Raw genomic sequence first — 24521 nt, 5'->3', positions numbered from 1 at the left:
ATCTAATGATACACAAAGCCTCATTGCCAGATACTTCATTAATTCCTCCATCCATTAGGACCCTTAATGGCCTATGCCACTGAAATAAGTATGGAAATCCAGTCCCCCAAGAAAGTACAGTGCTCTATAAATCATACTCGCCTGAGGATTCTCTCAGCCCTTGACACAGAAGAATGAATGAGAAAACATTGTACTTCCTTTGTTCCCTTATGCTAGAGGCTCTCAGAATAATAGACCCCCTTTAACCCTTTAACCCTCCAACCCAATGGTTCTCGAAGTGTGATTCCTGGATCAACAGCATCAGCACCACTGGGAACTTGTTAGAAATACAAACTCAATGGCCTCAGCCCAGACACACTGGCACCCTGATGCTGGGGTCAGCAATCTCTGTTTTAAGCAGGCCTCCCAGGGCTTCCAACTGCCCTAACACCCCTGTGGCATAGTTACATAAAATGAGCAACTATATGATTCTCCTGACAGGGAAGCAGATGGGCACATCCATAATGTCACCCAAATCTACCTTTCTGGATTTCATTTAACTCAGCCAACATTGGCTGAGCAGTTGTTATGTCCCAGGCATCCTCACTGGGAAACTGTAAAGGTGAATGACACCTTAAAGTCACCCTCTAGTGTCACCTGTGTCAACATTTTCCTGCTGTGCTGCGTTGGTCTGTCTGGATGTCAGCGCCTCTTCCACTAGGTTCCAAAGCACCCAAAACAGTGGTTCCCAAAGCTTCCTTGTTGGGCTTCTTAGACCTCCTTCATCCAGAGACTGGCTCCTCAGCCCTTTCCCAGTGGTCATGGGCACCTCAAAGAGCGAGCTGCAGGAAGAATGGCCCTGTCTTTCTGAACCTTCCCTGCTTTGAAATGCCTGATAATCTTACTGTTCACAAGCACCCTTCTATCCCTGTCTCTCTAGAATTGGTGTCACCTCTATCTCCATTCATTTTAGGACTTGGGCAGCTACTTAGAGAGGTTCTTTCCCACGGAAGACAGATTGAGTAGTTCTAGAGGAAGATAGCGAATCTCCATCAATAAAGGGTTAACAAGAGTAAAAAACACTCAAAATTTACCACCCTCATATGGCCACTTCCCTAGTCCAAGTTCTCATTATCCTTTGCCTCAATATTTCTGTGGCTTCTTTACAGTTTCACTTCTCACCCATCTATCCTTTATCCACCTTGTTGCTAGAATGATTTTTCTTAAGTCTAATTCTATCATTTGTCTGCTTACTAACTTCAAATATGCATTCATGTCCTATGGCAGGGGTCAGCAAACCAAGGTGTGTGTTTGCTGTTGTCTGGAAAACAACAGGAAAGATCTGTTAGACCACAGCTGACCCATCGTTTGCAGGTTATCTGTGGCTGCATTTGTTCTACAGTGACAGAGCTGGGTAGTTGAAATTGGGACTGTATGCCACTCAAGCCTGAAATATTTATTATTTGGCACTTCAAGAAAAAGTTTGTTTCTCCTGGTATATAAGGTAAAGCTTAGTCTGTTTACATTTAACACACTGGGATATTTGGGTTTAGTTTACCAATTAGCTGTGTTTTTCTTTTGCTCCCACCTGTTCCTATTTCTGTTTCCTTCCTTTCATGTCATTGTCTGTATCTATTATTTTTCCTTATTCTGTTTTTTTAAAAACTGTTACTTAATTGGTGCTTCTACCCTTTTCCCAGACAATTCAAGAATGTTAGAACATTTCAAAAGCCACTTCCTTTATATGCTACAATTGTCATCTATTCAAATTCTCTTTATATTTAAAACCCAGAGGACATTTCTGTTATTGTTTGTAAAATCAGTATTCATTTAGATTTATTCACATATTTAGCATTTTGGTTGCTCTTCATTTCTTCATGTGTACTTCTGATCCTTGAATATGAAAAAGAAAAGAAAAAAATCCCTTCATGTTTGCTCTCACATTTGAATGAAAATTAGGCTGCATTTGGTCCAAATTTAATTTTTCTTCAGGAATTGGAAGACATTATTTTATTGTCCTTTAATGTTCACTGTTGCAGATTAGAGATCTGATGGTAATTTTTCTTCTCTGTAAGGTTTTTGGGTTTTCTCCTTTTATTCGGGGGGATTTAAGATTTATCTAGATGATTTTTAAAAAAATTAATCCTACTTGTTGGGCCCTTTTTCAGTCTGAAAAATTTCCATGATTTTCTCTTTTTCTATTCTTATAGAGTACCTTTTAGAAAGATAATAGAACATCTGGATCTTGTTTCCATACTGCTTAGCATTTGTGTCCCATTTTCCTTCTTTTTGATATTTTCTTCTATGTACAATCTCTAGACTATCTTCTAGTTGCTACTTTGATCTCCAGTGGGATACAATCCAATATTCAGCACATCTTGATTTTTTTTGACAATAATGTTTTTAATTTCCTAGAACTGACTATGTTAGTTGTCACTGTTTTATTTTTGAATTGATGAGATATATTTTGGGATCTCTCATAATGTGAACTGCACCTCTTTTAAACTCATCTTCTGTTTCTACATACCTGGCTCCTGTGATCAGGTATTCTTCTATTTATTAATTCTATTACCTCTTATTCATGACATTGTTTTCCCTCAAATGTTTGTGAGTCTTAAGGTATCTGGTTGTATTTTAATTGCATGTCTTGGGTGCCCTTCTTCTTTCCTCAGCCCAAATGAGAATCCACTTGCTTTGTTGGCACATGATGGGTTAGATCACAGGACTTGGATTCACCTCACCTGCTGCTGCTGATTGGGGGCAGGGTCAGCTGCAGGGCTGGCCAGACAGTGGGTAGCTTGTCTTTTAGGTATTTACTTCCACTCTTGGCATGGACCTTGCCAGAACTGCTGTTTGCTGGAGATCTGCTCCCTGGAGTTTGTTGTGCCCTTTCTGGTTAGTCATGGCTATCATGGTTTCATTCTTCTCCTAGGTCTTTATTTAGTGTTTGGGGCTGGCAGTGAGTAAGGGGGGTCATAGCAGGGCTGAGTCCACTGTCTCAATCCAGTTAGTCATTGTGTTTATTTAAAGCCTTCTTCCCTCTGTGGCCCCCCAAGTGTAACTCATTGCACCAGTTACCCTAGTTCCACAGGGCATTTTGTCTCTACCTCTTTCGTAGCATTTATTCCATTGTAACATTCTGAAGAAGTGTCTTATTTGTTCTAGTCTTTGCCTGACTGAGTTAAACTCTGTAGCCCAGACACGCATAGGGGTTAAACTGCCAATGTTTTAACCAGGGTGGAGAACAACTGGTTTAGTAACAAGCAAGTGAAAATGGGGTACAAAAAGTTGACATAGACTGTGCTACGGGATGCAGAGGGCTCCCCTACTAGGTTTTGTGGAGTTCTCTATCTTTTCAAGAATCTATTTGATGCTGAAGGCAAACTTCTCAACTTTGAATAGACATCTTCCAAGGCATTGAGTTATAGTAGTCTGCAGTTAGGTTGACTTCCTAAGGTTAGTCAAGATCTTAGAAATGATCACCTCTGGTCTTCCTGGGAAAAGAGGCTGCTTCTCTTACTAGATTCTAATGATTGAATTGTCATTGGGCTTAAGTATATTCTCTCTGTCTCCTTCCCTTTTTCTGGAGGGCCTCTGTTTAATGAGGAAGATAATGGTGGAAGAGGTTGGAAGTTACCAGTTAATTAATCAGCTAAAGCACAATACTCTTCACTACTCTTAAAAATTCTTAATTAGGAAAATAGGAAACAATTGCTCCTTTTATACATCTGACAATAACTGAACTTACTCAAACACTGGCCTCTATATAGTAATGGTTAAGCTCTTAAAAGATTATTTGATAATGTCTGGAGTTCCTGATACGAGTTTTTGCTGTTGTATCCCATCACATTTCAGATGATTGGAATTGACAAAAAGATATCAAAATACCAAGAATATATTGAAGCTTATACCAAGAATTGTCAAAGATGCATCAAGATAAGATAATAAGTAGTATTTTTATTCAGATTATAATGGGTCCTGTTTTAGTTCTGTGGTCCCCCACCTTAGGCTTTAGGCTTTTCCCTCTGTAATTTCTTTCTTTTTTTTTTGAGCATCTCACAGGCGTGTTTATTCATGCCACAAAGGGAGCAGCACTTCTGCCTGTGCATGGCAGCCACCCATGCCCCCATCTAGCAGCCTGCTGAGATTTTCAGCCAGAATGACATCCCATCTGATGCATTCTCCAAGTAGGTCTGGTTAATGATGGCCATGAGCAGGCGCAGGACTCGAAGCTTTCAGAGCTTTGCTTCTTTTATCAGCACTCCTGATTTTATAGATGATGAAGCTCATCAAACCCATTCCTACCCAATCTCCTCGTAAATCTGGGTATAGTAAGGCTTCATGGGGATCCAAACATTTTTAATAAGGCTTTGAAGCATTGTGGTGACTGACCAACAGCTCAAGAAGCCTCCAGCCCACACAGCCAATGACTTGGGAAGGTCACCAAGTGTGCAGGCATCGCATGGGGCCTCCTCTGTAATTTCTTAATCAGCTAGGCCACATCCTTAACCCCCCACTGAAAAATGCTTAAGTTTATGTTGAATATAGATGTATAGGGAGAGCATCCAAATGCCCAGAGTGTAGGGCCCTTATGGAGACTAGTGAGGAATGAGATTGTTCAGATGGGCCATGAAGGTTCTTTTATAAACTTCCTCTTCCATCTTACGTTGTTTCTTTGTGAAATGTCTTGGAGATAAGGAGAAGCCATTGAAGGACATTAAGCAGGGGGTGACATGGGATTTATGTTGTAAGCTCTCTCTGACAGGCCTGGGGAAGATACATTGGAATGAAATGTAATAAAAGACAGAGAGACCAGTTAGGAGGCCATTACTATGCTGGGCAAGACACCATGGGCAGAGTCAGTAGCAGTTGGTAGATAGGTAGGGAGAGATCAGAGCAAGATTAAGGTACAGAATCTGGAAGACTGAAGTTGCTGATCGGATGTGAGGGCAAGAAGAGTTAGAAGTTAAGTGCACATTGATTCTTGCAGGTCTGTGGTAAAATATTACAGTCCCCAAAAGGCATTGAGTTTAAGTACCTTTTCTGTTCCAGGAAGGAAAATGTACCTATAAAAGAAGAGCGGTTGTACCAACAGTTGATCAGATTACAGACCTTTTTGAAATCTTAGGAGCAAAAAGGTTGAACTTTTTGATCATCCTGTTTCTTCTGGTTTCTGAATCTGACCCTATGTTCTACATCCATATTTTTCTAACCCTCAAGTATTGTTCACAAGTCTTACATTCAGTGAAGCTGTTTGATTTTTCCCATCTCTCATAATAAATACACACTGATAATGTTTAGGACTAATTGTATGCCGTTTAATTTCAGATTGTGATAATCACTACTGCTATTTTTATTTTCATTCTCTTTTCCCCAGGCATAGTCAGCTATAGATATTCAACAGAATTATGCCCTTTGGGGTGATTTTCAATTTTCTCAGTTTGGGAGGCATATTTTTTGTGTCAGTCATGAAGGGTTCAGATTTGGATTATTAAATACTCAAGCCTCTAGTTTCCACTTTGGACCATTTCACACTTTACATTTCTTTGTAGATGGAAAGCTTAGCCCATCTGTGTGCTATTTTCAAGACCTCATCTTATTTAGGAGAGGATGTGCCTGTTCTTCTAAACCCATTTCTCTCTCTTGATGCTCAGAAAGGCCTGCTGTGCAGGAGGTAAAAGGAGAAGTAGTTTCAGCATTCATGGGTGATTTACAAGAGCAGCCTTAGGCCTTTTTCTCAGCTCTGTGCCTGGAGAAACATGTGTAAAAGGGTTTGGCTTCCCAAACCACAAGAAATCTTTCAACACATGTTTGGTAGTATGTGACCATAGTGGTATATTTCCTTGAAAAGTATGCAGCTCACATTGCCACAGCCCCTCTTATTCCTAGGGTCCCTGGAGGGTCAGGAATTGTTGATGAAATTGGTTTTCTTCATCTGTAATGGATATTTTTCTGTAAAGTGTGGAATTGTCTGAGTTACAGGGTTTGAACTGATGCTCTTTTTTTGTTTTAATCCTCCAGAAATGCATCTTCTGCAGACACCGAGTTAAGAAGGTCTCTGGAGCCTGCATCCAGTGTTCCTATGGCCGCTGCCCAGCCTCCTTCCATGTCACGTGTGCTCATGCTGCCGGCGTGCTGATGGAGCCTGATGATTGGCCCTACGTGGTGAACATAACATGCTTTCGGCATAAGGCCAACCCAAATGTGGTAAGGCCTGTTCTTCCTTCTCTGATGCCAGAGCTGCATGAATTCCTTTCTGTATATCTCCCATGGCTAGCATGCTCTACTTTGTAGTGTTACTCATTGTTGACATGTGTAGAATGTGAGTTTTTTGAGGGCACGGGTTATACATTATTATTTACTGCTACTTGCCCAGGACCCATCAGTATCTGGTGTGTGCTGTGCATAATAAGTATTTATTGAGTTGAATGAGTGAATAAAGAGATGATTGAATAAAAATCTTTATGCCTGTTCTGGTTTGGGACCTATATACGGGGCTGCTGAGTATGGTGGCACAGATTATGTGCTTCATATATCCAGGATGAGGAGGAGACCATTTCTGGGAAAGGAGAGATGTGAAAGCTCCACCTGAGATCATGTACTGTTTAATCCATGCACCTGTACACTCTGGCCTTAGAGTTTTACTTCGTGTCTTCTAGAAACAAAGAGCAGTAACACAGTAGATGAAGAGGGAGAGGGAGGGTAGTCACAAATACCTGGGGCCTTGCTGCCTGAGATGGGTAAGCTAGGGGCAGCATGGAGGAGTGAGGACAATCTCAGAAAAGCAGAAATGTAGAGGAAAGGAAAAGAGATCAGTTTTTTCCTGCCTTTTGCATTTTATTCAGAACTGAACCTATTTCTGGGAACTGTGCAACTATAGTATGTAAATTAACTTTAATTCAGTTTACCTGTCCTTGGTGAATGGAATCTTTCCTCTGTTTGAAATGCTTCAAAAATTATGACACTGTAGAGATTGTTGGTACACCTAAGCTTGCCAGTTCACTGTAATTGTTTTTGGCTGACAAAGAGGAGGCTAAAGCCCCAGCTTGGCCAGCTTGCTGCCCTTTGCTGTCCATGGGGGACTTGGCCACAGACTGTTTGCAGCCTAACATGCTTGTCCTATGTCTCTAAATAACCTCATGTGAGCAGCCTGCCAAGTCGTCAAGGGTTTGAGGAGCCGTGACTCATACATAACAGATCTCTTAGCTTTTTAATGATTCCAGCAACTTCTGTTGGTGTCTTGAGAGATACTTATGTTTGTGGATTGGGATTTTGCGTGGATGTGTGAGAATGTGCAAATGTGCAGAATGACATCACTGACTGCCACATCTATTTTAGTTATTTTCCATTGTTTTAGGTCACAAGTTGTATATTCATTTCTGCTTTTTCCTTATTGAATTGATGGGCTCTTACTAAGAATAGTAGTATGTATTCAGCAGAAAATATATTTTAGCAACTTAAAAAAACACAGTAATAGCACAGTGTTGCTATGGTGCTGTGCAGTCCCTAGCGTCACCTCATTCGATGGCCTTTTGAGTTGTGAACCAGGTCCTGACCTTGGAGCCAGAGGAGTGTGTGTTCACACTTGGTTCCTGCCAGTGGCAAATGATGACTTTGTGTAGGCTATCTCTGAGTCTCAGTGTCCTTGTCTGCAACCAGTAGCACACCTATCTGCCCAGGTTGTTTTGGTCCACAGCACACAGCCAGCCCACAGAAAGTGAGGCTGTATTACTCTGTTCTCATACTATGTCTTCTGCTGCTGGCTTCAATGCCACAGTCCTGGGCTGCATGAGTAGTAGCACCCCTGCTTCAGAGATGAGACACCTAAATTCATAGAGTTCAGTTGTTGCGCAGTAGATTAATGAGTGACAGGTGCTGGTATGTGAATGTCTTTTCAGCCCATATTCCATTATTTGTTGAATTTCAAACCCCAGTGATGCTTGGTGCTCAAGGTGTTCTGCTAAAGCTTTGCTTGGGATCATACATTCCCATTTGAATATCCTAAAGATATATGGTTACTGATGATTATATTGAAATTGCTATTTCAGAGATCCAGGTGTTTAATCGGGACCCCATTCCCATAACAGTGATGGGCGGTTCAGTCAACTTTGTTACTAATGTGTTTCATAAATGATGATGAAAAAGAAAACCACTGACTTTGAGGTGATTTAGAAACTACTCTCCCCTACGGATCCACTTTAAGTTTGGTATGCTTTGTAAACGGTGAGGAAAACATCATATAATTCATATTACATGGGGCAGTTTTTCCTTATGAAGGAAAATTTTTAGTGTTTGTAAATTGCCTTTGCAAAGTTCTCTGGGAAGAAGCACTGTGAACACTGGATTTCAAATCTATATTGCTGGTAGCTATTATTTATTTGTCATTTCTCAGATTCCAAGTTTGGATTCTCTCCACCCTCTAAAATGTTTGGCAGCTAGCCAGAAGGAATTCATAGAATCTGGCAACTTTGGTTAATAGTATTGTGTTTGCCCCTATTGCATTAAATATTCTTTCCTTTTCAAAGCATATAGTTTAAATTCGCTCAAGCATTTCTCTTTGTGTAAACTCTGGATGCTTAGGGATATGCTCCCAAGAGCTGGAACTGTAGTTTGTCTGTGTTTTCAGCCATGCCTTGATTATTTGGGAGTAACGGGCAATTGCTGAATCATAGCAGTGAAAACTATGAAATAAAGTTCAGGCTAACTTGGCAGCCTAGCACAGTGGTTTTACAGAACAGAGGATGCCTGTACAACTTACGTGAAATCAAGTATAAAGCTAACAGTTGCTCAGTAGATTCTTCATTTTTACTCTCTTCAGGGTTTTTGTTTCCTTCATTATTAGTTTTTTATTTCTCCAAGTTATTTGCTTTTTGCAACCACAAGGACCATTTAAGGCAAATTCTACTCCTCCTTTAATGCCATAAATTATCTTAAATATACTAGCTTATTCAGTGTTACTGAGCTTTGGGCCTAAAATCATTCTGGATAATGATATAAAAATTCATCTGATGTATTAAAATGCATAATTCCATTAGATAGTAAGCACACTTTGAATTACAAAGGTAGTATTTGAAAAATAGGTAGCTTTCAAATTCTTAAAGATAGAAAGGTGTATGTAACATAGTGCACAGCTAATCCCTATTATTATAATCTAAATTTAAGTATTTTTTTTTAGTGTTTTGTCATACGCACTTTTTGACTGGCACCTGCTGTCCGTCAAAACTTAAAGTTTCATCTGCATGTGCATGTGTGTGTGCACATATGTATTTATGTGTGCAGTGTTGTGGTATTTGACCACTCTTCACCATGATCCAGTGTGACCTGTTTTCTGGCTGTGTTCCACTGGATGTATTTCTAACCCACTTATGTGGATACTGCACAGATGTGTGTAAGGAAAAGACAAAGAACACAATGAATAGTAAAATGTTTTTTAAACTGGGAGTCTTGAAAACATATTCCTTCTCCAAAGCAAACAATGAACTGCTCATAAATTATGCAGTGCCTGCAAAGTTCAGCCACCAGAGGGGCCATCTCCTCACATCTGGGTAAACTAGACAGGTATCCAGTGGAAGAGACACCTCAGTGATGGAGGGTAGTCGAGGTGAGAAAGATGGCAAGCACAGATTTTTTTTGAAACAAATTACTTCACTAAACCTTCATGTTAGATTAGAATAGTACATATGTGCAGTTTAGGAGCACAGAATCACTTGCACTTTATGGAATGATTCATTGCTGTGAACAAGGCCTCTTTAATACAGTATCTTATATGAGGTATATAATTTCTATCATAATACCCTCACTTCTCAAAAAATAGGACATTTGGGAAATTTGTTTTCTTTGTAGCTTTGTAGGTTGTGGCTATTAACATGGGAACAGACATCTATTCAAAAAAGAGGAAGAACTATAGAGAAAAAAGCAACCTTTGTTATCAGTTTTTTTCCTTGCTATTTTTGTGTGTTTTTTTCCTTCAATATGATCTTAATTAGATCATATTTAAGTAGATCATTCCTTTAACTGGATTATTTAACTAGATTTAACCAGTATTTTGTCTATTTAACTAGCACTTGGCCATCCATAGAAACTACTTGGTATAAATCTGTTGAAATAATTCTCTAATTCTAGGGAACAGGATTAGTGGAGAAGCAAGATAACTAGTATTTATGCAGCATCTTTTGTGCAAGTGTTAGATATTTTACATGCACACCTTATTTCAAAGCAGTGTTGTTAGTGTGGATAATGGAAAGCAGTGGTTCTCTTGGCTCTGATATTGGCACCTCCCACTGGGAAGGGTTCTCTTGCCTTTTGTTATTCTGTCCTTCTAGCCATCCTTCATGTTCTGTCCTGGCACTCCTCTTTGTAGTAGCACTTGAGTTCTTGCTCAGCACTTACTGACTTCTTTCTCCCAGTCTGTGTCTGTAGGCTGGCTCCTATACAGCCTCTTCTGTGCCATTACTGTGGATGGCTCAGGACAGAGAGGACACCTGTGTCACACAGGATCTGATGAAGGGCTTAGAGCAAGGCAGCTCTTCTGGCTAATCTGTGCTTATATGCCTAACCTTTGGGGTACTAAAAGGGTGGGGATCCTTTCATCACTAACTTAATACAACGTTTCCTTGGTATGCAAAAGTAGCTTTCATTTCATCCTGTGGAACAATGGCTGATCAAGCTCCCTAAATTCTAAACCCTAGAATAGTTCTCATCACAGGAAAATGCTGTGTAGCATATTATACTTTCAGTATAAGTTATTGAGAAAACACATAATGGCAAAAAATTAAGAAATCACTAACATTATCATTTGAATTCATTAATTATAAAAAGGGTCTGCAGTGTTTCAGGTTGAGTATGGGTTGGTCGGGAGAGACCCAAAACACTCAGTCCCACTGTAACTTGCCACTTAATTAGATGAGGATATAGAAATGTAGCAGAAATGGATTGATCAGACAAAGGGAAGGTGAATGCAAGCTATTATAACCAGACTTCCCCTGCACCCTGTTTCCCTGTTGAGCATGTGTGGCTGTGTGGAAAGTGTTGCCACATCTGAAAAAAAAGACCGATGTTTGCTGTTCTATGGCTTTTATACTTGGGATTCATTCAGGAAAACTGAGGCTTTTCACTTGATAAAATGTTTATAAGCATGAAGCTGCCTAGTTCTTAAACTAGAATCAAGGTCAACAAGACCACATGCTCTACTAGGGGAAGAAAGTAGACTCAGTTCCCAGATGGGTAGCTGAGCAATATCTCCTTCCAGCTTTCTAGAATTCTACAAACCTGTTTTCCCAGAGTCTACCCCTGACTCCGGTTTATGACTTTTAGTCCAGCTGGTTCCAGGAGGTGTTTTGGTTTGAAGATCTGAATTATATTTCACCATATGTGTATTCTGCATTTCACTGTATGGTGCTCCTTAAACCTTTAATGGGGGTTATAGGATTCTGTTTTTATAATCAGGCAGCATTTATTTAATTTGCATCAGTAGGTGGGACTTTGCTTAGCTAGACTTGATACTGTTTGACCCTTTTGGGCATCATTATGACTTACAGCCTTTTACACACTCAGTGGGTACCAGTTGACTGTAATTCTCTTCTTGATGCTTCTGTCTCACTTTGACTATTTGGAGCCTTTTCAAGGTGATTTCATTTTCCTAATTTAAAACCACTTTCAGACATCTTTGAAACTATCACTGCTTTCTTTGAACAAGAAATACCAAAGTCATCTTGATTTCTGTTGTCACAAACTTGGAATCAGTGAGTTGTCGAGGAGCCCAGGCTCTTTGTTATGGGTGCTCTGTTAGAAACCAAACTTGGAATAAAGGGTGCACATAACTCTGTTTTTTTTCAAGTGAGCACTGGTACTGAGGCATTAGGGCTGCTTTAGTGACAAAGCAGAAAAATAGTATTTCTTTTCAAATGACCCAGAGTTTATGTTGATATGCCCAATTTTCCTGTCCTTAACAAGGGATTTTTGTATTGTTCTAATTTGAGGGCTTGTTAATACATTTTTTCCTGTTACCATTAAGGGGTCTTTTGATGTGTCACAGTTTATGTTGTTATACTAGATGTGTTAATGTTGCTGACAGAAATTTTAGACGTCTTAATTCTTTTTTCTTCTTTGTTTGAAACATTGGGCCATTTGTCATTGAATTGGCTCCAATGTTTGTAGGTCGGAAGATCCCACTTTCAGGTGTCATTTAAGCATCTGTTATCTGAAAAGAAAAAAAAAATTCTCATCTTCTATTAAGGGACCCTAAAGCAACCAAAAATATAAGGCATTAAGTATTATAATATCACCTGACCCGTGGTATCTCAGAGTATGAGTCAGATAACTATATCTCAGATTTTAGGATTTTCAGGTAAATATAAGATTTTGAGATTTTGTCTAAAATTCTTTAAATTCTTCATAGGCTGTGGTGGTTTTGGGGTTGGGTCCAGCACCGGAGCTCCTGAGCAGAGGCCAGGTCACTTCCCAGATGACAGCCTTTTGTGTCCCATTCACTTTCCTTACCCTTTCAGGAGAATTCCCCAAACTCAAAAACACTAAAGCTTTTGAAGAAAGAGTGGGAATGGGTTAGGAACCTCAGAAACTGTCATCTGATTACAAGAGTTTTAAACTAAACCAAAACCAAGGAAAATAAAGCCACTTTGCCAAGACTTTCAGTATTGGAGAGAAAGTATTTAATAACACATTGGCCAAGCATACTGCTTGCCTCCCCTTTCTTATCTCAGCACTTACTTAGCCAGGTCATAAAAAACATATCTGAACACAAAGGTTAATTACGGAGAACTTCAGTGAGAATGCTTTGACACTGTTCAATTCAGTGTACATGGGGACCATGGAGTGTTCTGGAAATGAACATAACTTTTTTCCTTTTAATGTCTTAGCCCAACTTCAAACATTCTCTCTGATCAGCTGTCATTCAGACACCTGTTTCAAGTAGGCATATTTTTTTTGAAGAGATGATGACTAACACAACATGATGAACTATATTCTAAAGGCTTTACAAGTATTACTTCATTTAATCATCAAAGCACCATTCATGGTAGATACTATTATATTATTAACCCTTTTTTACAGATGAGGAAACTGAGGCAAAGGCTATTAACCCTCTAGACCTTGCTATATATTACATAGGTAGGAAGAGGAAGAAGATTCAAAACCAGGCAATCTAACTCAGTGTCCAGGCTCTTAGCTGCTATACTTGATTGCCACAATAAAATAGGCTAAATAAAGATGTGAATAAAATGTTTTGGGAGCCCAAAGAGGAAGCCACTAATTCTACTGGGGATAGTCAAGGTAGAATTCACAAGAGGTTACACTTATGCTGGTCATAAAAGGAGAGTTAGAGTTTGCTGGTGAGATAAGAGTAGTTACAATGTTTCAAGTAGAAGAAATGGCATGTCATGAACTTCTGTTAAGGCCTAGTTTATCTGGAGGGGCTGAAGGGTTCATTATGACAGAGGTCTAGGACATGTCAGGTTTATGGAAGAAAGGACAGGGTGGGTAAGACTGGAGAAGCTCGTGGGTAATAAGAAAGTAAAGGCCTTGTATATAATGGACACTCCCTTTTTATATGCCCCTGAATAAAAATAAAAAATTCCTCTCCTCCTCTGAGTTAGGGAGATGAGCTTGGCTAAGTAAGGGTCCATTTTTAGGGATGAGGTGAGGGCTGGAATGCGTATCTTCTCCAGGGGAGATGGGCCATGATGGGGAGGAGATTGTTTTCGGGACAATCCACAAGAACAAGATCCACAGGTGCTTTATCCACCCCTTGACTGAGTGTAAACATAAGTTACCCAAAAGCTGTTTCACATACAAATGTGCATGTGCACACTCACACACGAAGGACAGTGGTAAGATGGGGCAGGAGAACCTGTTCCATCACTGTCTTGTTTTAAAATATTCCTTGCCCTAGATACAGCTTCTTGAGCTTCTCTTCATCCTATGTCTCAAGGAATTCCTTTGACATTTTCTGCCACTGCTTTAGGTCAAATTTAAGGGAGTTCTGCTTTATCCTGTAGTCGAGGGTCCACCCTGGGAGATGTATGAGCAGGACAGTGTTAGGACGCTGCCTTTTGAGGCTGTGTGAAGGCTGGCTTGCAAAGTGGACAAGATGCAGGAGCCTAGCCAGGGAGGGTGTTCTGGTGCCAGTCCGAGGAGATGGGGACCTGGATTTCTGGAGCGGCTGTGTTGGGGTGAGGAGAAGAGCCTTGGTTCTGGAGACATTTCGGAGGTAGGTTCGCAGGCCCTGGTAACTAATCAGATGTAGGAGGTGAGGAGAGAGGCCTCCACGAGACAACCAGATAATTGTGAGCTAGCGACGACTGGGAGCTGGTCTTCTGGGAGCGTGGCTTTCCGGTGCCTGTGAGCTTGCCTCCCCCCAGCAGGGCTGACACATCAAGTGCAGCTGTAGGTTGGACCCATCTTTTTTCCCTCCTTTAGTCTGCATCTCAATCCCATGGCTCAACTCTGTCTCCTTTTAGTTTCTCTTCCGTCCTCTTAAGAAAGAGAACCAGAATTTAGCTAACACTCATCTAACAATGAACTTACAGGTGTCATTTCCACAGACCCTCTTCCTATTTTCCAGATCTGGGTGTCTGTGTATTTTGCCAGCAGTGGGCTTGCCTTGATAGTGGTGGTTTTTCTTAGAACAGTTTAGATATTGCTAACTCCCATTTTGTTCAGTAAAGTTTGCTGTGACCAAGTATACTCTTCTGAGACTTGTGCATTATTATGTGGGATTATATATGGTTTGTTTCTTCTACAGAAGTAATTTTTGAAATGTTCTACTGAATTTTTACTGACACCAAATACAGAGAATTCTGACCAAAGCTAAGGTCCAGAGTAAAAAATTCTAAGCAAGGACTTAAAAAAAAATTCTACAGTGATTTAGATCTCAATCTGAACATACATTTAAACCTACATTAAAAAAAAGAAATCCCTTACTGTTTTATCCATAGAAGTGCCTTTTCAAAATCTCAATGCTTGTATCCCAGATGATAGAAAGTTAGGACACATTTGTCTGGGAGGAGAAATATTTAACACAGGCATTTTAGAATATGTTCATTGGCACCAATCTTCGCCTTGTTCACTTTGTTGGCTAGAACACTTTATTTTATTAAGATATTAAATGTATCCCACTTCAAGTTTCATTTCTCTATTTACTACCTCTCATTTTAGTTTCCTGCTCCTACTTCCTAAGCCACTGGCACAGGAAGGCTGGGATCCGTGAGCATAGAGCTTTTCTCCCCGATGCTTTCTGCCAGTAGAACAAGAACATAAGTGGATTTGTAGCACATCCTGCACCCTCGGCTTGGTTCCCTTTTGGGACCTCATGGTTCTTGCCATCTTAGCTAGTCAGTAGGGAGAGCCAGGGGCCTCACCAGGGCCATCTGACCTTCTGCTGGGCCAGCTATTTAGTCCCTGGACCTGGCCGTGTGGCATAAGGGAAAGTTCCATTAGCACTGTCCCCAGAAACTCCCCACAGTGACCTCACAGACCTGGGCCAGAGGCCCGTCTGCCTCTGCTGAGCCATCTTCAGCTGCTCTTCTATCGTTCCTCCTTTCCAGATCCCTTCCAGAGTCTGGCCATCTGGTAATTATCTGTGTGCCTGTTTCAATTTCAGCACCTGTTGCAGTGGTTTCAGACCCACTTTTGATGCTAATTAAAGTGTTTCAAGAGGGTTTTTGAATTTGTAGGAGGAGGTAACGGATGGCCCCATTGCAGCTTCCAGTTAATGCACCCAAGGATACAGAAGTTGGTGAGCCTGGTGAAAGCATGCAGGCAGAGCTGAGGCTGAATGCCTTGGGGTGCCGCTTCTGTATCATCATTCCTTGGAGGGGCTTCCCAATGTGGCAGTGTCCACATGGGTTTGGCTGCCACTGGGTCTGAATAAAAGCTGTATTTTGCTCCCATACAGTTGCTTATATTAGGGATTTACATCTGCAGTCTGGAGGAATTTACTCTTAAGTTTTCTGGGCTTTTCCGTTTAAGGAGATTTTTGTAAGCAATCACCTCTTGAAACAGACACAGGGTCATCAAGGTCAGATCCTCATCTGTGGGCGAAGGCACAGTCAGTTCCCAGGTGGTTTAGAACAACGTCTCTACCTCTAGAGTACAGCCTTTGTACAAACTGATTTCTTATCCTTTAATCCGGTTGGGTAAAAGAACATTATTACAAATATATTTCCTGGAAACATCCAACTGCTCCTGAAAAATGTTAGGGCATATATTGTGCAGGATACCTTATTTATTTTGCAGATAGGTAATACTAGCTTCCAAGGGCCTAAAGAGCCCCTGAAAGAAATTTGAAGCCATGTGGCTACCTGAGGTCTTACATGTTTTTAACATGATAATAGTTACCCTTTGTGGAGCCTTGATTATCAGGGGAGTTCCTTGTTCCACAGCCTTGGCTATCTTCATCTCACTCAAATTGTGGAATAATGTGACTTCAACAAAAAAGAGTATTCTGCCTTAACTTTTTATTCTGGACTTGTGAAACTGCAAATCCGGGTTAAAAAAAAAAATTCAAGGAAATGCTGTATATTGGTCTAGGTGTTTGGTTTTTATCACAACAGCAGACATATCAGAATCCCCAGGAGGAACTTGTCAGTGTTGTGTTTCCCACTTGGCTCTGTTATTCCCACCACACAGTGTGTGTGGGACCAGGGAACCAGTCAGCAGACCTAGGGCTCCCCAGGAGGGGCCAGCTGCATGGAGGACTACTTTCATGACACAGGGGATACCTGGCAACTTCAAGAACCTCATGTACTGAGGAAGACCAAGTCTTCCACTCCAAGGACCACTTTTCTGGTTTCATTTTTTAGCATAGGTAAGATGTGTTTCCATGTAAAATGCTTGCTCACTTTTTCACTGATTTAATGTGTCTCAGTACCTAGGAAATTGTAAGCTTTTTGACAATTTATACTCCTTTAAAAAATAATTAAAGAATGTATTATTGTCTGATAGCTTATTAAGAAAATTAAGTGATGACACTAATTCCATATTTTTTATTTTATTTTATTTTTATTTTGGTATCATTAATCTACAATTACATGAAGGACATTATGTTTACTAGGCTCCCCCCTTCACCAAGTCCCCACCACATCCCCGTTCACAGTCACTGTCCATCAAAATAGTAAGATGCTGTAAAATCACTACTTGTCACCAAGTTCACAGTCACTGTCCTTCAAGATAGTAAGATGCTGTAAAATCACTACTTGTCTTCTCTGTGTTGCACAGCCCTCCCCGTGCCCCCCCAACACTATACATACTAATCGTAATGCCCCCTGTCTTTTCTTCCCGCCATTATCCCTCCCTTCCCACCCATTGTCCCCAGTCCCTTTCCCTTTGGTAACTATAGTCCATTCTTGGGTTCTGTGATTCTGCTGCTGTTTTGTTCCTTCAGTTTTCTTTTGTTCTTACACCTCTACATATGAGTGAAATCATTTGGTACTTGTCCATCTCCGCTTGGCTTATTTCACTGAGCATAATACCCCCTAGCTCCATCCATGTTGTTGCAAATGGTAGGATTTGTTTTTTTCTTATGGCTGAGTAATATTCCATTGTGTATATGTACCACATTTTCTTTATCCAATCATCTACTGATGGACATTTAGGTTGCTTCCATATCTTGGCTATTGTAAATAGTGCAGCGATAAACATAGGGGTGCATCTGTCTTTTTCAAACTGGAGTGCTGCATTCTTAGGGTAAATTCCTAGAAGTGGAATTCCTGGGTCAAATGGTATTTCTATTTTGAGCATTCTGAGGAACCTCCATACTGCTTTCCACAATGGTTGAACTAATTTACATTCCCACCAGCAGTGTAGGAGGGTTCTCCTTTCTCCACATCATTTGTTGTTGTTTGTCTTTTGGATGGTAGCCATCCTTACTGGTGTGAGGTGATATCTCATTGTGGTTTTAATTTGCATTTCTCTGATGACAAGCGATGTGGAGCATCTTTTCTTTTCATGTGTCTATTGGCCATCTGAATTTCTTCTTTAGAGAACTGTCTGTTCAGCTCCTCTGCCCATTTTTTAATTGGATTATTTGCTTTTTGTTTGTTGAGGTGTATGAGCTCTTTATATATTTTGGATGTCAACCCTTTATCAGCTCTGTCATTTTCCAATATATTCTCCCATACTGTAGGATACCTTTTTGTTCTGTTGATGGTGTCCTTTGCTGTGCAGAAGCTTTTCAGCTTGATATAGTCCCATTTATTCGTTTTTGCATTTGTTTCCCTTGCCCGGGGAGATATGTTCAAGAAGAGGTCACTCATGTTTATGTCTAAGAGATTTTTGCCTATGTTTTTTTCTAAGAGTTTTATGGTTTCATGACTTACATTCAAGTCTTTGATCAATTTCGAATTTACTTTTGTGTATGGGGTTAGACAGTGATCCAGTTTCATTCTCTTACATGTAGCTGTCCAGTTTTGCCAACACCATCTGTTGAAGAGACTGTCATTTCCCCATTGTATGTCCATGGCCCCTTTATTGAATATTAGTTGACCATATATGTTTGGGTTAATGTTTGGAGTCTCTATTCTGTTCCATTGGTCTGTGGCTCTGTTCTTGTGCCAGTACCAAATTGTCTTGATTACTGTGGCTTTGTAGTAGAGCTTGAAGTTGGGGAATGAGCTCCCCCGCCCCCCACTTCATTCTTCCTTCTCAGGATTGCTTTAGCTATTCGGGGTCTTTGGTGTTTCCATATGAATTTTTGAACTATTTGTTCCAGTTCATTGAATAAAGCTGTTGGTAACTTGATAGGAATTGCATTGAATCTGTATATTGCTTTGGGCAGGATGGCCATTTTGACGATATTAATTCTTCCTAGCCAAGAGCATGGGATGAGTTTCCATTTGTTAGTGACCTCCTTAATTTCTCTTAAGAGTGTCTTATAGTTTTCAGGGTATAGGTCTTTCACTTCCTTGGTTAGGTTTATTTCTAGGTATTTTATTCTTTTTGATGCTATTGTGTATGGAATTGTCTTCCTGATTTCTCTTTCTATTAGTTTATTGTTAGTGTATAGGAAAGCCACAGATTTCTGTGTGTTAATTTTGTATCCTGCAACTTTGCTGAATTCCGATATTAGCTCTAGTAGTTTTGGAGTGGAGTCTTTAGGGCTTTTTATGTACAATATCATGTCATCTGCAAATAGTGACAGTTTGACTTCTTCTTTACCAATCTGGATTCCTTGTGTTTCTTTGTTTTGTCTGATTGCCATGGCTAGGACCTCCAGTACTATGTTAAATAACAGTGGGGAGAGTGGGCATCCCCGTCTTGTTCCCGATCGCAGAGGAAAAGCTTTCAGCTTCTCGCTGTTCAGTATAATGTTGGCTGTGGGTTTATCATATATGGCCTTTATTATGTTGAGGTACTTGCCCTCTATTCCCATTTTGCTGAGAGTTTTTATCATGAATGGATGTTGAATTTTGTCAAATGCTTTTTCAGCATCTATGGAGATGATCATGTGGTTTTTGTCTTTCTTTTTGTTGGTGTGGTGGATGATGCTGATGGATTTTTGAATGTTGTACCATCCTTGCATCCCTGGGATGAATCCCACTTGGTCATGGTGTATGATCCTTTTGATATACTGTTGAATTCTGTTTGCTAACATTTTATTGAGTATTTTTGCATCTACATTCATCAGGGATATTGGTCTATAGTTTTCATTTTTGGTGGCATCTTTGCCTGGTTTTGGTATTAGGGTGATGTTGGCTTCATAGAATGAGTTTGGGAGTATTCCCTCCTCTTCTATTTTTTGGAACACTTTAAGGAGAATGGGTATCATGTCTTCTCTGTATGTCTGATAAAATTCCGAGGTAAATCCATCTGGCCCGGGGGTTTTGTTCTTGGGTAGTTTTTTGATTACCGATTCGATTTCAGTGCTGGTAATTGGTCTGTTTAGATTTTATGTCTCTTTCTCGGTCAGTCTTAGAAGGTTGTATTTTTCTAGGAAGTTGTCCATCTCTACTAGGTTTCCCAGCTTGTTAGCATATAGGTTTTCATAGTACTCTCTAATAATTCTTTGTATTTCTGTGGGGTCCGTCGTGATTTTTCCCTTCTCATTTCTGATTCTGTTGATTTGTGTTGACTCTCTTGTCTTCTTAATAAGTCTCGCTAGAGGCTTATCTATTTTGTTTATTTTCTCAAAAACCAGCTCTTGGTTTCATTGATTTTTGCTATTGTTTTATTCTTCTCAATTTTATTTATTTCTTCTCTGATCTTTATTATGTCCCTCCTTCTGCTGACCTTAGGCCTCATTTGTTCTTCTTTTTCCAATTTCGATAATTGTGACATTAGACCATTCATTTGAGATTGTTCTTCCTTCTTTAAACATGCCTGGATTGCTATATACTTTCCTCATAAGACTCCTTTTGCTGTATCCCACAGTAGTTGGGGCTTTGTGTTGTTGTTGTTGTTTGTTTCCATATATTGCTGGATCTCCATTTTGATTTGGTCATTGATCCATTGATTATTTAGGAGCATGTTGTTAAGCCTCCATGTGTTTGTGAGCCTTTTTGCTTTCTTTGTACAGTTTATTTCTAGTTTTATGCCTTTGTGGTCTGAGAAGTTGGTTGGTAGGATTTCAATCTTTTGGAATTTACTGAGGTTCTTTTTGTGGCCTAGTATGTGTTCTTTATGGAGAATGTTCCATGTGTACTTGAGAAGAATGTGTATCCTGTTGCTTTTCGATGTAGAGTTCTGTAGATGTCTATTAGGTCCATCTGTTCTAGTGTGTTGTTCAGTGCCTCTGTGTCCTTACTTATTTTCTGTCTGGTGGATCTGTCCTTTGGAGTGAATGGTGTGTTGAAGTCTCCCAGAATGAATGCATTGCATTCTATTTCCTCCTTTAATTCTGTTAGTATTTGTTTCACATATGTTGGTGCTCCTGTATTGGGTGCATATATATTTATAATGGTTATATCCTCTTATTGGACTGAGCCCTTTATCATTATGTAATGTCCTTCTTTATCTTTTGTTACTTTCTTTATTTTGAAGTCTATTTTGTGTGATACTAGTATTGCAACACCTGCTTTTTTCTCTCTGTTGTTTGCATGAAATATCTTTCTCCAACCCTTGACTTTTAATCTGTGCATGTCTTTGGGTTTGAGGTGAGTCTCTTGGAAGCAGCATATGGATGGGTCTTGCTTTTTTATCCATTCTATTACTCTGTGTGTGTCTTTTGATCGGTGCATTCAGTCCATTTATATTTAGGGTGATTATTGAAAGGTATGTACTTATTGCCATTGTGGGCTTTAAGTTTGTGGTTACCAAAGGTTCAAGGTTAGCTTCTTTACTATCTTACTGTCTAACTTAACTTGCTTATTGAGCTATTATAAACATGGTCTGATGATTCTTTATTTCTCTCCCTTCTTATTCCTTCTCCTCCCTTCTTCATATGTTGGGTGTTTTGTTCTGTGCTCTTTTTAGGAGTGTTCCCATCTAGTGCAGTTCCTGTAAGATGCCCTATAGAGGTGGTTTGTGGGAGGCAAATTCCCTCAACTTTTGCTTGTCTGGGAATTGTTCAATCCCTCCTTCATATTTAAATGATAATCTTGCTGGATACAGTAGTCTTGGTTCAAGGCCCTTCTGTTTCATTGCATTAAACATATCATGCCATTCTCTTCTGGCCTGTCCTGTAAGGTTTCTGTTGAGAAGTCTGATGATAGCCTGATGGGTTTTCCTGTGTAGGTGACCTTTTTTTTCTCTCTGGCTGCCTTTAATAGTTTGTGCTTGTCTTTGATCTTTGCCATTTTAATTATTATGTATCTTGGTGTTGCCCTCCTTGGATCCCTTGTCATGGGAGTTCTGTGTACCTCTGTGGTCTGAGAGGCCATTTCCTCCCCTAGTTTGGGGAAGTTTTCAGCAATTATTTCTTCAAAAACACTTTCCATCCCTTTTTCTCTCTTCTTCTTCTTCTGGTACCCCTATAATGAGGATATTGTTCCATTTCAATTGGTCACTCAGTTCTCTTAAAATTCTTTCATTCCTGAAGATCCTTTTATCTCTCTCTGCATCAGCTTCTCTGCGTTCCTATTCTGTTTTCTAGTCCATTAATGGTCTCTTGCATCTCGTCCATTCTGTTTTGAAGTCCTTCCAGAGCTTGTTTTATTTCTGTATTCTCCCTCCTTAGTTCTTGCATATTTCTCTGCAAGTCCATCAGCATGGTTATGACTTTTGTTTTGAATTCTTTTTCAGGAAGACTGGTTAAATCTATCTCCCCAGGTTCCTTCTCAGGGGAAGATGTAGCAGATGTCGAAGCTGTCTGGGTTAGTCTTGTCTGGATCAAATTTTTTTTGCCTTTTCATGTTGATAGGTGCAGTGGTGAGCTATTTACTTTCTGTCAGCTGGGAGCTAAGGGTCTCCACTTGCTCCTGGCCTTTTTTTTACTGGGACAACTGTGACCCCTAGTGGCTTGTGTTGGGCAATTGCTTGTAGATTGGGTCTCTGTATCTTGCCTGGCCAGTATGGAGGAAGCTCCCTTGCTGTGGGCGTGGCCAGCCTCAGGCTGCAGCTCTGCTATGGCGGGGCCCTGGAGGGGTAATGGACGGGGGACTGTTTGGCTGTTTACCTCTGTGAGGGGTCTCAGAGATGTTGCCCAGGGGGTTAGTGTGCCCAGGGTTCCCTGGAATTTCCAGCTGCTGGACTTTGACCCGGGATGCTTCTGTCCAGCTGTGGCGTCCCTATCCCTTTAAGACTTTCAAAAAGCACTTGCTTTTCTTTGTCACAGGGGCTCCAGCTTCGGGACCCACTCAAAGGTCTTGCTGTCCTGTTTCCCTAGTTTCCAGCACCCCACGCATGCACTGTGTCTGTGCTCTGGTGCGGATGGCTAGGGCTGGGTGTTCAGCAGTCCTGGGCTCCCTCTCCCTCCCCGCTCCAACTCCTCTTCTCCTGCCGGGAGCTGGGGTGAGGGGCCTTGGGTCCCGCCGGGCCGGGGCTTGTATCTTACCCCTTTCACCAGGCACTGGGTTCTCGTAGGTGTGGATGTAGTCTGGCTGTTGTCCTGTGTCTTCTGGTCTTTTAGGATTAGTTGTATTTGTTGTATTTTCAAAAATATATATGTTTTCAGAAGGAGATTCCCACTGTCCTACTCACGCCACCATCTTGGCTCCACCCTCTCGCACTAATTCCATATTTTAACATTGGCATTAGATTCAAGCACACGGTAGAGAAATATAAGTGGAATGAGTCAGCAGACACACAGGCCAAAGGGTATTTGACATTCCAACATCTTGTAAAGCATAAGAGGCAGGATTTTTTAATTCCTTCATGCAGAAAAAAGTCATTAGATGCCATGGTAATAATGAAATCCATAGATATTGACAAGATATTTTGAAAGTCCAATTTTTTTAGATGATTATCTGTCAGCCATAGAAATGGCAATTATATGAGATAAGTTCCAACATTTCTATCAAAAAGGCTTCTCTCTAGGTCTATGTTATATGTCCACTTTCAAAAAACATGATGTATAAAAGTCTGGATTAACCAAAAAGGCCTTGTGAGCTCTCTTGGGAAGAAACCAGTCATCCTGGGGATTCCCCCAACTTCTTGGTCCTGCTCTTGCACAGAATCTTGGTAGTCAGAGCCCAAGAAATGCGTCTTGGGCTCTGGCACATTTCTCACTTGCAAATCAATACTTCTTTCCTGGCAAAATGGGTGGTTTCTTGACTATTCCATATCTGAGGTTGGCTGGTTTCCACGTGAGATGTCATGTGCCCTCTCTTCTTCCCCCCAGCTGAGTGTATGTAGGAGGTCATCAAAATTACAAAGTAGTGTCAGAAGGAACATAAGAAATTCCTGTTTCAGCCTTCCTTTGGTTTTTCTTGGAGTGATTCCTGGGTTGACCTGGCACTCAGAGGCTTTTGCTTGGGGCAGGTGGTCGGGAGAAGTGAGACACTCCTTGGGCATCTCATGTCCTCATGAGCTACTTTCTATTTTGTTTCTCCCTCCTTGAGTACTAGGAAGGCCTGTTAATTAAGTTTACTCCCTTTTCCCATACATTTCTCAGGAATTAGAAGAAAATAGAAAATTTCCAAGCCCTTGTATTCAACCACTTTTAATTGTAGCTTAGACTCTGTTATATCATGTATCTTTATCAGGTATTTGGTATAAAGACCGGCATTGTTACTAGGTACTGAGAAGTAGCTTTTGCCGAGGCTGTAGGGAGCACAGAGATGAACTTCAATGATATTTGAGAACAGCAGGGCTGTAGGCATGAAACTGGAAAGGGGGGCAACTGCTGCAGAACCCCTCAGGCTCCCTGGCCGCCTGCCTCCACAGGACCCGCGCCGCCTGCCTCCTCCCTACACCACTCCTCCAAGCACAGTGCTGGGCACATGGACACATTTACTTAACACTAGGGGGAGCGACAGATGGATATTACTTTTCTTGATTAGTAATGGACTTTAAAGACTGTGGATTTATCCCCTTTGATTAACGCTGGTGAACTTCACTACTGCTACTGTTGTGAGGCCAGTAGCTTTTGGCTTTTTCTCCACTGAGTCTTTGTCCATTTCTTCTGAAATTTCAAAAGAAACCTAGGAGGCTTG

At 40.7% G+C, this 24521-nt stretch overlaps 2 protein-coding genes across 7 annotated transcripts in view; one reads left to right on the top strand and one right to left on the bottom strand.

Annotated features, from left to right (window-relative positions):
• Window positions 1-24521, top strand: part of KDM4C (lysine demethylase 4C) — a 506879-nt gene that overhangs the window by 430464 nt on the left and 51894 nt on the right. For all 6 annotated transcript variants that reach the window (XM_073228549.1, XM_073228551.1, XM_073228553.1 and 3 more), the window contains one exon: window positions 6001-6186. In XM_073228549.1, coding sequence (XP_073084650.1) covers window positions 6001-6186 — 186 coding nt within the window. The remainder of the gene's footprint in view (window positions 1-6000; window positions 6187-24521) is intronic.
• Window positions 2333-5981, bottom strand: LOC108396611 (ATP synthase subunit ATP5MJ, mitochondrial-like). Its single transcript, XM_073228558.1, is given in 2 exon segments — window positions 2333-4289; window positions 4292-5981. Coding segments are annotated over 2 exon segments (180 nt in total). The 5' UTR covers window positions 4359-5981; the 3' UTR covers window positions 2333-4176.

Source organism: Manis javanica, chromosome 2, assembly GCF_040802235.1.
Source record: "Manis javanica isolate MJ-LG chromosome 2, MJ_LKY, whole genome shotgun sequence".
NCBI classification, from domain to species: Eukaryota; Metazoa; Chordata; class Mammalia; order Pholidota; family Manidae; genus Manis; species Manis javanica.
This window is presented reverse-complemented; position numbering and strand designations above follow the sequence as displayed.